The sequence below is a fragment of the Choloepus didactylus genome, chromosome 3, assembly GCF_015220235.1.
Source record: "Choloepus didactylus isolate mChoDid1 chromosome 3, mChoDid1.pri, whole genome shotgun sequence".
Classification (NCBI taxonomy): domain Eukaryota; kingdom Metazoa; phylum Chordata; class Mammalia; order Pilosa; family Megalonychidae; genus Choloepus; species Choloepus didactylus.
The window spans coordinates 76137960-76154248 of record NC_051309.1 but is presented as its reverse complement, the minus strand read 5'-3'; the positions used below and the strand labels follow the sequence as shown (position 1 = coordinate 76154248).

At 36.7% G+C, this 16289-nt stretch overlaps 1 protein-coding gene across 5 annotated transcripts in view; it reads right to left on the bottom strand.

Moving 5' to 3' along the window:
• Positions 1 to 16289, bottom strand: part of SLC4A4 (solute carrier family 4 member 4) — a 442709-nt gene that overhangs the window by 81415 nt on the left and 345005 nt on the right. For all 5 annotated transcript variants that reach the window (XM_037829942.1, XM_037829943.1, XM_037829941.1 and 2 more), the window contains 2 exons: positions 13433 to 13704; positions 2728 to 2798 (listed from right to left, as the gene is read on the bottom strand). In XM_037829942.1, the coding sequence (XP_037685870.1) occupies positions 2728 to 2798; positions 13433 to 13704 (343 nt within the window). The remainder of the gene's footprint in view (positions 1 to 2727; positions 2799 to 13432; positions 13705 to 16289) is intronic.

Here is a 16289-nt window from a genome sequence, read left to right as displayed (position 1 = left end):
AGCAAAGGATCAGCAGATGCAAGCCAAGTGCCTTCCTAGTTGACAGAGGTGTTCCGGATGCCACTGGCCTTTCTTCAGTGAAGGTATCCTCTCGTTGATGCCTTAGTTTCAACACTTATGTCCTTAGAACTGTAAATTTGTGAATAAACCCCCATTGTAAAAGTCAATCCATTTCTGGTATTTTGCATTCCGGCAGCTTTACCAAACTGGAACAATCACCTACATATATATCCAAGTATATATGAAGGAATGATATTAACAGAAGAAGAGAAATGAAGGATATGTATACATGTATACACATGTATAGATTATTCTCTTTTTGCTAACTTCCTTCTCTAAAGGTGCTTAAATATACAACCTTATTATCTTACCTAAGGGTGTCACTGATACATATGAGGGGACTTCTGCCCTGGGGTATACAGCACACATTGGAACTGAGAGGGACTAAATTTCAGTTTGCAAGCACTGAAGCATCCTGGTGTATTAACTAAAGCACAAGTCTTGGAACCACCCAGAAGTCAGTTCAAAACTTTGTTCTACTAATTTATGGCTGTGTGACTTTGAGCAAAAAACATTATTTACCTCCCAGAGCTCCAGTTTCTGTCATCTATAAAATGGGGATAATGATGCCTGATAGGTTTTGCTAACAATTCTAACACATATATTGATGATTTTAAAGATTATAATATGTGTAAAGTCAAACACCTCATCTCTAGTAGATGCTCTATAAGTGATGGCTAAATTATAATCATTATATCTTTATGTTCCCTATCACAGTCATACCAGAAGTCATTCAGAACTTCATTTGTTTTTCATGAATCTTACTGTGATAGAATACTCTTATTATAATTACATATCAACTACTGGAGTCTCTTCTAGGACTCGCCCGAAGACAGGGCTAAAACATAATTTAATTTTAAAGCTTTCTTTCATTAGCTACAAAAAGAATTAAGTTAGACTACAATCTCTTTGTAAGTGAGTGGAAATGAGTGTTTTATTAATTTTTTATTGCAAATTAATATAATGTTTTTATTATTTTTTTACCATAATAAGAATTTCAATTAAAATTCCTTGATGTATAGGAGAAAGTATCCTGCATTTTAGGCAAGTCTTATTAGGCAATTGGCTGGCTGACTGACCTTTAAACTTACTCTGTTTCACACACACACACACACACACACAATCGCACACAATCACACATGGAAGAAACAGAGAGCAACAAGGTTTGAGGAAAATCAAAGAAAACTTAAACAGTAAGGAAAGAAGTCAAGAGAGCTCAAGAATACAAGCACAAGAGATAAACAGGGTCAAGCAAGAGCTGACCAGGAAAGATACAAAACATCATCTTAAAAGGGATATTGTGGGCACTCATTACATAATATCTGCAGAAGTGTTCTGGTCTCCTGGGAGATGGGCACTCTATCAATATAAGGTACTATGGTTCTGTCTGTTTAACTGAGAGATTGATATTCTTTGGTAAGATTCCATATTCAGTGTAGAAGGAACACAATTGGAAGCCTTCAACAGCACTTTCCTCTTTTCTCCAACACAAAAGTATCCTTCCCGTGTGAGACCTCCCATGCAAAACAGCTCATTTTTAAAGCTAAGTTCCAGTTCCTTAAATATCCTTGGTTACAAGCCCTGGGAAAGGATGTCATGTGACCAAAGCATAGTTCTTTCCAAGTTACTGGGGAAATGCCTTGCTACAATCACTCTTAATGAGAAGAATATAGCACTATTTGGTTAGTCAGAAGAATTCTTAATGTACTCGGGATGGAAAGAGGATACCATGCTTTCATTTTTCAACCTCTCCCTTTGCTCTTGCAAAAATATTTTAAGGTCTGAATAAATGAGATACAGTAGGTAAACTTCTAAGATTTCAAAAGCATATTGAAGGAGTAAATGTTTGCTTTAATTAAAGCAAAAAAGCCCCCTCCCCCCCCAAAAAAAAACAAACAAAAAACGTTGACTTATAGAGCAAAAGAAAGTGTCTCACCACTATCACTGGTATCATGCCAGGATTGCTGATTTTGCTAATTGGTAGGTGTGCCAGTTTGGATGTATTGTGGTCCCCCAAACGCCATGTTATTTAATGCAATCTTGTGGGGGCCAACATATTACTGTTGATTAGCTTGGAATATTTGGATTAGGCTGTTTCCATGGAGACATGATCCACCTAACTATGGGTAATACCTTTGATTAGATAATTTCCATGGCGGTGTGGCTCTGCCCATTCAGCATGGGTCTTGATTAGTTTACTGGAGCACTATAAAAGCTCACAAACAGAAGGACCTCAGAGCTGCTGCAGCTTAGAGAGACATTTTGAAGATGGCTGTTGAAGGCTGACACTGATGTTTAGACATGCTTGGAGAGAAACGTCCTGGGAGAAAGAACCAAGAATGCACAGGAGCTGACAGAGGAGCTGGAACACAACCCAGGGTCAGCAGATGCCAGCCACCTGCCTTCCTAGCTAACAGAGGTTTTTCTAGATGCCACTGGCCTTCCTTCAAGGAAGGTATACTCATATTGATACCTTAATTTGGACATTTTCATGGCCTTCAGACTGCAAATTTGTAACCAAATAAGCCCCCTTTATAAAAGCCAGTCATTTCAGATATTTTGCACAATAGCAGCATTAGCAAACCAGAATAGTAGGTGACATCATATTATGAATATTAAAATTAGAGCATACAATATGCAGGTGGTTTGAAATATTAAGTCACTTACCACGTAAGCAGAAGAAATAGTTGGTAAATCTTCCAGGGCCAGTGTGGTATCATTAGATATTGAGACATTAACTATAAGAAAGAAAAACAGCTTTTTTACTATAAAAATAAAAGAGACAACCTAAATGTATAAATACCTAAAACGGTAAGGCTAGGCATTAAAAATATCTTCAACAACAACATAAAGGCACAATGAATTTTCATTTACTATAAATATTTTCACCTTTCACCTAGATAAAATAAAGGTTTGAACACATTTATGTGTTGTGCTCTAATTTGATAACTTTATCCATCATGAAAGAATGACAAATATTTAAGAGATAGTATTAAAGTTTCTTTGCTATCAGGTTTCAAAAAAAAAAAACGCTTCTCTATTAATAAGGCACTCAATATATTTTGTCTGGTGGAAGAAAATGGCTGTTAATATTTGGGTAAGTTGATCACTGGCTTCATGTACTGTAAAATTAGTTGTTTACTGTCAACAAAGGAAGCTAGGAAAGGAGGTATTTCATGACTAACAATGAATGAGAGCATATAAAAGGAAAAGGAATGAAATAAGGCAAACAAAGGGGAGAAAATATAGAGATGATGTGCCCGTTTGGATATATTATGTCCCCCCCAAAAGCCATATTCTTTAATGCAGTCTTGTGGGGGGCAGACATATTAGTGTTGATTAGGTTGGAATCTTTAGATTTGAGTGTTTCCATGGAGACGTGACTCAATCAACTATGGGCAAAATGTTTTATTAAACTATTTCCGTGGAGATATGGACCCCATCCATTCAGGGTGGATCCTGATTTAATCACTGGAGTCCTACAAAAGAGCTCACAAACAGAAGGAGCTCAGAGCAGTTGAGAAGGACATTTTGGAGAGAAGCTAAGAGCTGACACTAATGCTGACACTTGGAGATGCTTGGATACATTTGGAGATGCTAGCCCAGAGTTTGCCCCGGAGAAACCAAGACACTTAGATGCACAGGAGCTGAAGAAGCAAAGAGAGACCCAGAGACATTCTGGAAACAGCCATTTTGAAATGCAACCTCAGAGCAAAGGAACAGCAGACGCCAACTATGCGCCTTCCCAGCTGACAGAGGTGTTCCAGATGCCATCGGCCATTCTTCAGTGAAGGTATCATCTTGTTGATGCCTTAGTTTGGACACTTTTATGGCCTCAGAACTGTAAATCTGTAACTTAATAAACCCCTTTATAAAAGCCAATCAATTTCTGGTATTCTGCATAATGGAAGCATTAGCAAACTGGAACAGATGAATCTTGGTTTATCTCATTTTTGTATCTACTCTGATTTTTGAAGGTTCTGGGTTGTAAAGTTAATAACCTTGAGCTAGCTGCTGCCCGGGCTGCCCTATTTGGTCAGTAAATCACATGTGCAAACTGAATGTATTCTTATTTTCTCTGTTTCATTGTAGGTTACAGAGAGCATCAAAATAGGGTAAAGGAAGGCTTGGACCAAACAATAAAACATATCTGGCCACAGCCAAATGGGTAACCAATCATGAAACCATTCCCAAAAGGAAGAAGACTTTAGTAAATTATTATTAACAAAACCTAGGTTTTGTTCTAAACAGTTTAAAGTACATTTTCTTATATTATTCTATTTGTTCATTTGAAAACATACCAGAGTCCCTAATAGGTATAGTTTTATATCCATTTTTATCGTGTGGGCTCTGAAGCAAGAGATGGCAGGTTACTTGCCCAGGATTATAGCATCACTCAGAAGCAGAGCTGGTACCAGAATCTTGTTCAGAACTCTTTCTTTTACTACCCAGCATTTCCAATAATCACAATTGAGATGATTTATGTGATCACAGACTTCAAGGTAGATAGCACTTGCCAAGACTAGATGTTGTGAATGTCAACTGTGAACTGAAATCTCTGACCTGTTCAAGCTTTTGAAGAAAAACAGCATTATGTAAAATCACAGGCTCTATTTACATGGTGTCTGGGAAACAGCTCTTCCTGAGCTAGATTCTCTAATGCAATTTTATGAGCTTCCTGTCACAGCAGAGTGAAGATCTTTTTGCAATGCCCTTTTCTGCATAAAAGCAAAGAGTATGAAGTGAGGGAGAAAGATATTCAAGGTTCCTTTGTGAAATGAAATGACAGATAACAAAGACCAGGAGTGTACTAAAATAGGATTCCAATCTGAACTTTCAGTAACTGTTCTCAAGTTTTGGATACACATCAATTCTGCTCATCTAAATTCCTTTTATTTTATTTTATTTTTTGTCAGTTTTCCTCTAAGACAAGCTATTGAAGCACACTGACTCTCAAAAATCCCAAAAGGCCAGTATCAAAAGGTCAGTAAAAAGCATATAATATCTCTTTCCTACTTATTTTAATAAGCAACAGCTTCAAAAGAAAGACTTCAAAATAAATACATGGAAAAGCACTTCCAATAAATACTTATTGGCAGAGTATTGGTAGAGTTCGTAAGTGAGATTAAAAGTAAATTTCTTTAAGCATGCAGAAGAGAAAAAAATGATCAATTCCAATTGGGAACTTGATCTACAAGAGTCATTGGTCACTGCTTTGATCCAGAAACATACAGTGCAAATATTTTGGCAACCAATTTCAGAATAATGTGTTTGTATGGAACTTGCAATACTCTTAATTAGGATTCTGGAAATGTCAAACAGAAAAGCTAACACACACTGCACTCTGACTGCCTTCACCATTTGCACAGAACCATAGATTATGAAGCAAACTTTTGCCTTGAGAACCCACCTAATTTAGATTAAGCTAATTATCTCTGGGACAGTCTGCATCCCATTCCTGGTTTCAGGGAGTTTCCACGGGTGGCCATTTTATGTTACTTGAATTTTCATTTCTTGCTCCTCCTTCCAATGTATCAAATTTTAGCTGATCTTCTGGAAAAGGGGAATGAATGTTGTCTGTAATTGTCTATAACAGACATTTTAAAGTGTGCCTGTGACTATTCTGTCTCAAGCTTACTTTTCTCTTTTTATGTTTAATGAAAAATCTAGAGAAAGAATAAGGGGCCAAGTATGGCTGTGGGAGGCATGAACGGGAGAAGGAAGTGACATTCGTGCTAGGGTTGGTACACATCCTCAATAGAGAAATACCATTTGCACTGTTTAAGGCTGCCTCTTTATCTTCTAGTGACCTGGCACTAGGACCACCTCATGGCCCTCTGCTTTACGCATCAGCAGAAACTGTGCCATTGGAAGAATGCACAAAAGCCCACCTGAGGTCATGAAGTTAAGTATGAATAACAACCATCCTGCAGATCTGTCCACTTTGTATACCACCACATCACAATGTAGAGAAAAGGAGTACTAGGAGAACTGGCCATGAATTCTAACTCCCCACCTCTGGAGTACAGGGCCTCCAAACTCTCTGGCAACAAGATCCTGACGAAGTTACTTCACCCCCTCAACCACAGGTACCGTATTTGTGAAACTGGATCTGAAACCACCCACCTCAAAAAGTTGTTGTGTGGATTAAATAAGACAATGTAGGCAAAATTGTTAGCATAGTGTCCAGTCCAAAGTTAGAGCTAAATAAATGGTAGCTACGATTACAACCAGCCATATGACCAGGAGAAAACATAACTTCACCCCTGGGGAAGAAGGTCAGCTACCTCACAAGTATAGTAGTTTGAAGCTATTAGGTACCCCAGAAAAGGCTTTGTTCTTTTAGTCCATTCTCATGTGTGCAGACATATTGTAGGTGGGATGTTTTGATTAGGTCATTCCAATTGAGATGTGACTCGCCTCATTCAAGATGGTCTTAATACTTTTACTGGAGCCCTTTACGAGAGGATAAAACAAATACAGACGCTAGAGGTAAATTAAGGGAAGCTCAAAGAGAAGACCATCAGAGAAGCTAAGAGAGGGAGCCACTGAATCCAGAAGCTGGAAGCAACGAAACCCGGGAGAGAAGGACCAGCAGATGATGCCATGTGCCTTCCCATGTGTCAGAGAAGTCCAAGTTCGCCAGTAACCAGTCTTCAGAGAAGGCATCGTTCTGTTAATACCTTAATCTGGACATTTTCATGCCCTTAGAATTGCAAACTTGTAAACTAATAAATCCCCCCAAGCCAGTCCATTTCTAGTACATTGCATTTTGGCAGCTTTAGCAAACTGAAACACAAGGTTTTCATGTTGATTAAATAATATATATGGTGTTATTAAGATCCCCTAGTAAAATGTCTGGCATTTGGATGGTACTTGATAAATGTTAGTCTAATCTGAATCTCTGAACTAGAAAAAAACTCTAAGAATATTCTCCACAATTGTAAAATTTTAATCTTTTATTCTAATCTATATAAGCAACATTTTGAGAAAATTGAATAAACACAAAATACATACAGAATAAAACTGAATAAGCTTCCCACCTTCATGGTCATGTCAGATTTACTTCAAGATCCTGGACAACTTGATAATACTAGTGCCTTGGATCAATTCCCATATTTATGCCTTAAATTTCTTGGTGAATAAAAGGGCAAACATGGCTTTTGTAGGGATGAGAAAGTGAACTGGGAAAATTCTGAGAGGAGCAGCTCTTAGGCAAATTACCTGCCATTACCTCAGGTCATAAGACAAACAAACAACATGTTTTTCTTCCTATTTTCTTGTTTTTATTTTAGTTTACCTATGCATTTTTGCCAAGCCTGATGTTTGAGATTTTCACTGTAACTAGGCAGATTCAAATTATGACACTCTTCACTCCATGCTGTAAAGGGCACTATTCTCACTCCTCCGTGACCCTACATGAAGTTTAAGAGCTGAGCTACTATTGAGGTATTAGGCTGGATAGAATTAGCACTATTTTCACAAAAACTCCTCTTCCATATCCACCCATCATTACATTTACGATGTGTTATACAAATCATTCTGGAGTAACTTTTTCCAGTCTGTGTTTTTACACAAACCCAAAGCTAGAGAATTACGCAGCTCTGGTGATTACCCAAATTCATTGCTTCCCCCTTCCGCTTTCTACAAGGGGTTATGCAGAAAACTACTAAAATATGTGTTGGGACAGAAAAATGAAACTAAAACCATGGTCTTTTAAGTATCTTTGATATCTCAAAATCCATATTACCATGAATGATAAAAAGTCAATTGCAAAAATTTTTAAAAAAATCAATTGTGCTGGTAAAGTGTCCTCACAGATGCAAGCCTGAGTGATGCTACACCAGATCTTGTATTTCCTTGTTTAACCATTAGCTGTGATTTAAACCTACTTTATAATCTAAAGAGAGAGTGACACACAATAAAAATAAAATTGCATATAATATGATGTTGGTCACAGGAGATAAATTAGGATTATCTTCTATTTCCTAATTTTCTTTTAATGGGCTTTCTAATTATAAAACACATGTTCACTATAATATGGGACCACAGGAGATGCAATACAGCAGTCTTTTTTAATGGTGATACCATATTGGCACATAGCATTCATTAAGATAATAAAAAAATTATATAGAAAGAAATGGTATTAGAGTTCTACTCTAGTGACAACCATTTCAGGGCATTCAGAAGACCTTTTGAATATAATAAAACTGTGGAAATGGAAGCCATGGCTACTTCCAATCACTTAACTTGATCTTAAGAGTTTCAAACGGGAAAAGGCCATCTTTTACTTAAGATACTACAGACAGTGACACACTTGGTGCCTAAAAAAGGCTTTATTTCTCTTAATCATTCATCCATTATTAGGCATGGTCTCCATGGAAGAGTCAACAATAAATCCATAAAATATATATTTTCTGTTAACAATAAAGTATGGTTTCTATTCCTTTGAGGTGATTTTTCTTGCTTCTATAATTTGTTCATCAAATTATAATAGCAAGGCTTCTTTCCCCTCCAGATACAAAACCAACACCTTATCAGAAAATTTACTTTGGCCCTTCCCAAAATATTAATGTGCCACTGAGTCTGGAGTCACTGCAACCTTCACACATTGAAGTTTTGTTGGAACAATTAGGTAATGAATCAGAGGTACAAGAGCAGAAATTTATTTCTAAAGTCCAGGTCCAATGAAAGCAAAAATCTGACCTTGTTCATTCACAAATTAATACTATTTTAAAAAAATAACACATTTTACAAAAGCAATGTGTGTGTGTATTCATAGATTCTACTTCATTGCAAATAACACAGTGATGAAGTATACCCATTTGTTGAGGGAGGAAGGGAAAGGAAGGAAAGGACAATAGAGCGAAGAAAAGAAAAAGGGGGAAAAGGAAGGAAGGAACTCCATGTACTTTACCCTATTTACAAATTTCTAGTGTTTATATTTTTTTAATGAATTAGATAGATTCCTCTTAAAAGAAATCCTTGCCTATAGGGTTTTCAAGCTGTCCACATTACCATAAATAGTGTATACTTTTGTAGCCTTGAGATTCAGCGGAATAGCACTAAATTCTCTAATTATGATACACTGAACTATTTAACATTTTTTTTCTTTAATTAAGACTTCAATGTTTCCTATTTATCTGCTGGTTAGTAGCTTATTTTACAGGCTTCTGGTACATGCATAATTAGTATCTTTCCCTAGGAATACTTCTGAGAAAATTAAATGTTTGAGTCTTTAAAGGAATACAACAAAAAAATATAAAAGATGACTGGAGCATCTTTTAGCGAGAAACAAGAAAAAGAGCAGATTTTTATGAGTGTCTATTAGGTGCCAAACAATTTTACATGTACTATCTCATTTAATCCTCATTCTAGCCTCTGAGAGTGGGTATAATTACTAACTCAAATTCACAGTTATGAAACAGACTTGAATAGATTAAGCAGTTATTGCAGTTGAGGGTCACATTGCTAGTTAGTGGCAGAGATGAAATTCAAACTCAGTTTACTTTACTCCAAAGCACACTGGAGTTCTTTACATGAACAATTTTCTAAACTGGGATGTTGGTGATGAAATGAGATTTTGCACACTGTCCTTCAATCAGATATTTTTCAGTTTCACTTTTGGCTTTTGAATTGAATTATCTTCTTCATTATACATCTCTGCACAGGTGTATAACCACCAAGGCACAGTGAGAAATATAACTTGCCTCTACCAGTAAGCATCACATCAATTACTAGTTATCCCATTTCTGAGAAAAATCACGTAAATATGCTGGCATATATGTCAAACTAAATGGCAAATTTTCCTTCTTAGTACTTGCACCTGGGATTCCTTAGTTCTTCAGTAAACCTGCCTATATGACGTGGGTTTACCAAGCAATAGACGGCAATAGGAGGAAGGAAAGAAAAGGTGCATTAGGAAAAGGAAAATTAGGAAGTGTTGAGATTGTGTGGAAGCAAGTGAGAACAAGAAAAATCAGGAAGGAGGAGAGGAGGAAGAGGCGTCTTCAAAAAGCACAAAAAGCCACAGTAATGTATGGCCATGAATAGGTTTTCTTAGTGATTAAGTGACCCTTATTTCCAACTCTAAAAAATCATCTCTCAGTTTGCAGCATCATGACTCAATCTGTGCAGTTGCTGGATCACTGTAACATACTGTCCTGGTGTCAATAAACAAGGCATCCGCCAGTTTAAATATTATTGACTCATTGACTGAATTCTTTTACTAGGAGTGCATGTTGTGATGAAAGGCTAGTCTTCTGTTGTTTTTAAAATAGTTACTCTAGTTGTACATGCAGCTCTATTATTCCCTCACTATAATTTTTTCAGTTTACTAGCCATTAAGTACAAAAGTTTTGTTGGAACAATGCAATTTGCTATCAGAAAGTATTAAGGTTATTAGGGAGATTTAAGGTTATTAAAAAGTATTAATGTTACAGGAAAACACACAATCATTAATCTTATAAGGGTTTTTAATAAAATGTGAGAGTGTATGAAATTGCAAATATCCATTTCCCTTTTTCCAAACCACAAAATGAAATTGGTCTTCATATGTTTAAATAATGCCTCACATTCATGTACATATCTTTCATGAGTGCCACTCATCTGGAGAACTCCAGAAATACAGGGTGCCACTAACAGGTCTAACAGATGCTTAAAAGGAGGATGGTGAAGGTTCTTTTGTTTGATCTATCACTCACACTTTAAGGCTAAATACTAACCATAAATTTTAATGGATAACAAGAGTAACAATGACAGCTAACATTTAACTACATATTACATATCAGAAACACTGTACTAAATACATTGCTATATATCATTTTCTTTTTTTCAAAACAACTCTAAGGCAGATATTATTAGCAATCTCATTTTACAAATGAGGAAGCTGAGACTGTTACTTTGGGCAAAGGAACTTGCTCAAAGTCACACATTTGGTATTAGCCAAGCTGGGACTGCATGTTTTCCTGACATCAAAGCCCTGCTACACTGCTTAACTGAAACCATACAGAGGTAGTAGGAATTGTCAGAGTCTTCGGCAGACAACTCCTTAGATATTCAGGACTGGCTCATATTTACACAAACTGGGGGAAACAGGTCATAGGAAAAGCTGTTACTACTTAAGCCAGCACTTGCCATGCACGTGTAAAATTTCCTAAAAATCACATTTTTAGGAAATCAGAAATCCTTCTTGGGAGGAAAATTACATGTAGAATTTTTTTTTCACAATTACGACACACTCAGATCTGTATTCCTTGGTTTCATATTACTTTCTTTGTCAGCATTAAATTAATAAAATAATGAACACAAGTTTCCATTGGCCTCGGATAGGTATGGTGCTGAGGCCAGGTAGATCCTTTTACCATGTGACAGGTGTGCTGACAAAGCCCTCATCCACCTTTATGAACATCTCAAAACAGCTGAGTAGCAATTTTTTTTTTTCCTTTAGAAAATCTTGGTGTATGATTACTCAGACTTGCCTAAGAAGTGAACTTAAGGACTTTAATATAAATAAATAAATACACACATATATTGACAGAAATAAATAAATAAATGAAAAGGAAAGTTAAAAGTCCCACAATTAAATATGTCAGTTAATCTAATATTTAGCATTTATAATCTAGACCATCCCCAAGAGTCCAGGATGTAGAGTCTCAGGGTTTTATTCTGGACACGGTTCTAATAGTGGCATCTGTGTTTCTCTGGGGAGCATATATCATTGTTTCTAATAACAATATCTACATGTATTGAGTTCCTATTCTCTTCTAAGCACTTTGAAAAGTTTAAAAATACTTCAAATATGCATCTATCCTAACACTAATATGCTTTTATAACTACATGTCATTCAGGTTCACCTGAAATTTTAAATTTTGACTTTGTACCCCTCACAGTTTTGTCTTCAAGCATGGGTTTTCTTTTTGTGTGGGTTGACTTTCCTTAAGCAAAACAAAAAGAATATTAAGTGCAAAGCCCACAGTGTCCTATCTTTTCATCGTTGTTACTGGCTGACACATTTTGGGGGAGGTGGTGTGCCCTTCTCTCACCACTCAAGGTGTGTATCGCTCTTTCAAGACTTCACCAAAATGGCAGGGAAGAACGAAGATGCACTTCTAACATATTTAGGAGTAATCTGAAAAAGCCTGCCACCAGCATAAAATTTCTTCATATATCTTGTTTATTTGTTAAATTCATAAGAATTTTGCATTCCAGTCTATGATATAATCATGTTTGTTTTACTGCACACATTAAGGAATTTTTCCTCATTCTATAAGTACAAGTGGATATTACAAGAATGTGTCCCAAATTTATGCCCCAGATTTAGAGTCTCAGAAAACTGCAATACAGAAATTCTAGCAATACGAGCTCTTAGTGAAAAAGTATGTATTTTGTGTATCAATTTATATTTCAAGAGACATTGACCTTGTTAGCTAATCACATAACCTGGGATCACTAGTACTGTCGCCATTTAATTGTCTGACACAAATGTCTACCCCTTATTCTTGCAGAGCCAATAGAAAGCAACTTTATCAAAAGTGTTAAATGCCTTCCATATTGTAAAATGATGATGAATTACTCCAAGAAAAAATTCCAAAGACTAAGATGAACAATTTTTTGTGAAAAAGTTGTGCTGTTGACTCACATTTGGCAAGAAGGATACTAAAGTGCTAAGATGCTTAGAATCATGTTCTTTACCCAGAGGTTACTCTTACTCTTATGTCTTTCTGTACTCTAGAATATAAATCTGCTCCTAGAATACAATGTATCTTTTAAAAGTTCTTTTATTACTTCTTTTCCTTTCCTTTCTTATTTACATTGTCTAGTAGTGAGCAACCATAAGGCTATACTTTACCTCTAGGGTGACCTTTTAAAGTTCTTTTTTAATTTCATGCTTCAAATTATGATAAAGTGAGTACTTTCTTTATTTCTTCTATAAGCTTAAAATGATCTATTTAGAGTTTACTTAAAGGTAGAGATTCCTATAGCCGTAAGAAAGCAGCAAAATATGGTGCAGAAGTTCAGAGAACTAGGTTCTTCTGGTTTTTACAACTGTTAATGTTTGTGCTTGGGTTTCTTCACCTATAACATAAAATCAAGAATAACATACAGTTACAGCAAATGTTGCAGTTTGAGTTCATTTCAAAGTTTTGAGCTGGTACTGTTCACATTCCAGAGCTCCTGGTTCCACTTGCTGATTGAATCACATGGCTAAGATGCTTCAGGCAGTGAGACTTCAAATCTAGTATGATTTCTCAGAGAAAAATAAAATAAAACACTTTCCTGAGACTCATGACACCATGTTGATTCTTTGTAAGCATGGAGCCTATACCTTCCTCCAAACAGGCAAACATAAACATTAAGCGGATGTCCTCACCTGGGTTGGGTGCCACACAGGCACAGGAAAAGTGAGTGTTGTAGCCCACTTTGAAGTTGGAGTTGATGGGGTAGTGATCTGCTAGATGAATCATTTTCTTGAAAGCATCGTAGATAAAGATGAAGCTTATCAGAGAAGAGAAGCCCTCTTCCGTGAAGCGAGTAAAGTACTGAACCAAGAAACTGGCATCAGTGGCCACCAAAATGAGACACAGGAAGGCTGACCACAGGCCAATCCAAAGGCGAAACTCTAAATAGTCAAAATTATGGTCCCTGGAAAGAAGAAAGAGAGTATTTAGTTTCCTCCCTCATGGATCAAAAAGGACAATATGAAACTACCAAGTACCTGTGGAATGATTACTAAAAATACAAGATCACTTTTTGCCACTAGATATGAAGTTCATTCTAGAATTTACCCAGAAAGAATTAATTTTAAGGATTGGCCTAGTGATGGCATTATGTCACTATAAAGAAATAATTCCAGAAGTTTGAGAAAAGCAGACACAGAATTTCTATGTGAATAATTCATTACTCTGCTCATTAAAAAAATATGGTCCCTGCCTTCATGTACTTTACAGAGGAAGCAATTTGAAAGCATAACATTGACACCCAATATGTAATCAATAAATGTCTATAAGTCTTTCTGGTTACTGAAGACACTAAGATAAATGTGTTTCTCTGCCCCCAAGTCATCACACTCTTCTGAAGAAGACAAATTGATAAACAAATAATAACACTATACATAACTAAGTGATATCTGTGATACTTAATTTTATGTGTCAACTTGCCTCCATTATAGTGTGTCACTGTTGGTTCAAATACTGGCCTAGTTGTTACTGTAGTGGCATTTTCATAAATGGATTAGCATCTACAATTGGTTGACCTAAGTAAAGGAGATAACCCTCCATAACATGGCTAATTAGTTGGAGGTCTTAAACGCAGGAACTGAGGGTTCCAGAGGTCAGAAGAAATTCTGCTTCAAGACTTCAACATCAACTCTTGCCAGAACTTCCAGTCTTCCAGCTTCCCCTAGGGAATTCAGACTCAGGGCTCCTTTACTGGAGTTTCTAGCCTACAGCCTCTCCCAAGGAGTTCCAACTTGCCAGCCCCCATAGTTTTGTGTGCGCCAATTCCTCATTATCTATCTATCTATCTATCTATCTATCTATCTATCTATCTATCTATCTATCTCCTGTTAGTTCTATCTCTCTGGAGAACCCTGACTCACTATACAGTATCTAAAGGTTCACACAAAGTGTCATGGAGGAGGGAGTAACGAATTCTAGCTGGGGGGATAAATGAAGTTTGCAGAAAAAAGAACTCGAGGCATTCAAGAATAAGTAGGAGGCTTCCAGAAAGACCAGGAAGGTCAGACCAGGAAGAGGAGAGAGTACATAAAAACGCCTAGAATGCTCACAGTGGACACAGTGCCATCATCCTGAGGAGGTGAAATTACAATTGTAGGCTGTAGTCGGATCAAGAAAGTCTGTGCTTGCCATGCTTCAGCCAGACATTACCACTTTTCATGAAGCTTGCCCACTGATAAAATCTTCTGCTGAATTTATGCGTGAAGTATCTAGGAACAACTATTTTTCTGTCTTTCTGTGTCAGACAGCAGACTTAAAATCTACCCCCTTCATCTAACAAGGCCATTGTCTTTCATTTCCCTTTCCATTTCTAACAAGTGAAATTAGCTCAAGACTCACAAAAGAGATGATGACATTTTAACATTTCATACTTCTGAAGGATTGAATCATGTCCCCCACAAAAGATATGTTCAAGTTTTAATCAGTGTTCCTGTGGGTCTGAACCTTCGAAAATGTTATTATTAGTTAAGGTGTAGACTCATCTGTGAATGGGATTTGTGAAGATTCTATTTAGATGAGGCCAAATGGAATCAGGGTAGGTCTTAATCCACATGACTGAGTCCTTACAAGGCAGAAGAAATTCGAATGCAACCAGCCAACAAAAGTCAGAAGTCAGCAGAAATCAGAGGAGCAGAAAGGAGAGAGAAAGCAGGCTATGTGGTGAAGGACTGCTGGAATGCTACAGGCTCCAGGAGAAAGCAAACCCCGCCAGAACCTAGACTCCAACACAAGGAGACAACAAATTCCTGCTAAGCCAATCCATTGTGTGGTATTTGTCATAGCAGCTCTGACAAACTAAGACAACACTGATTCTTGTAAAATTATGTGGAGAATGCTTTACCATATTGGGTATGTTTCTGTTTTTTTGTTTGTTTGTTTTGTTTTATGACTCATAATTTATTTGTGATGAAAAGCAGAGAATAGTGTTCACATTTTTTAAATCAAGGATCACATGTGCTTGAAGTTCTACAGCCTTGCTTTCAGATAATGGCTTTCTTATAACTGCTAGCTAAGTATTTTTAACACTTTCCTAAAAGACATCATGTCTCCACGTTCATCATCAGCAACCCAGTCCAGGTCACCAGTAAGTCTTCGCTTTATTGTTATAAGAACTGCCTAACTGATATTCTCACTTCCATGCTTGCCCTGCTCAAAGCCATTTTCCACACCACAAAAACATGATATTTTAAATGTAAATCAGATACCCCTGTTAAAACCTTTCAATAGCTTCCCACTGATCTTAGAATAAAATTCAAATTCTTTACCTAACATAGTGCCTGGCACATAGAAGGTGTCCAATAAGGACTTGCTGGATGAATGGATGCATGCCTGTAGCTTAGGATTTGACTGAAACCGTTACCAACACTCAGCCTCTGAGTTGTCAGATGGAACCAGGAGAGATCCATCCTATAATTGCTAAAAATTATAGAATGATAGGATTAAAATTTCCTTAGATATGAATTGGTCTAATACGCCTCATTTTAAAGATGA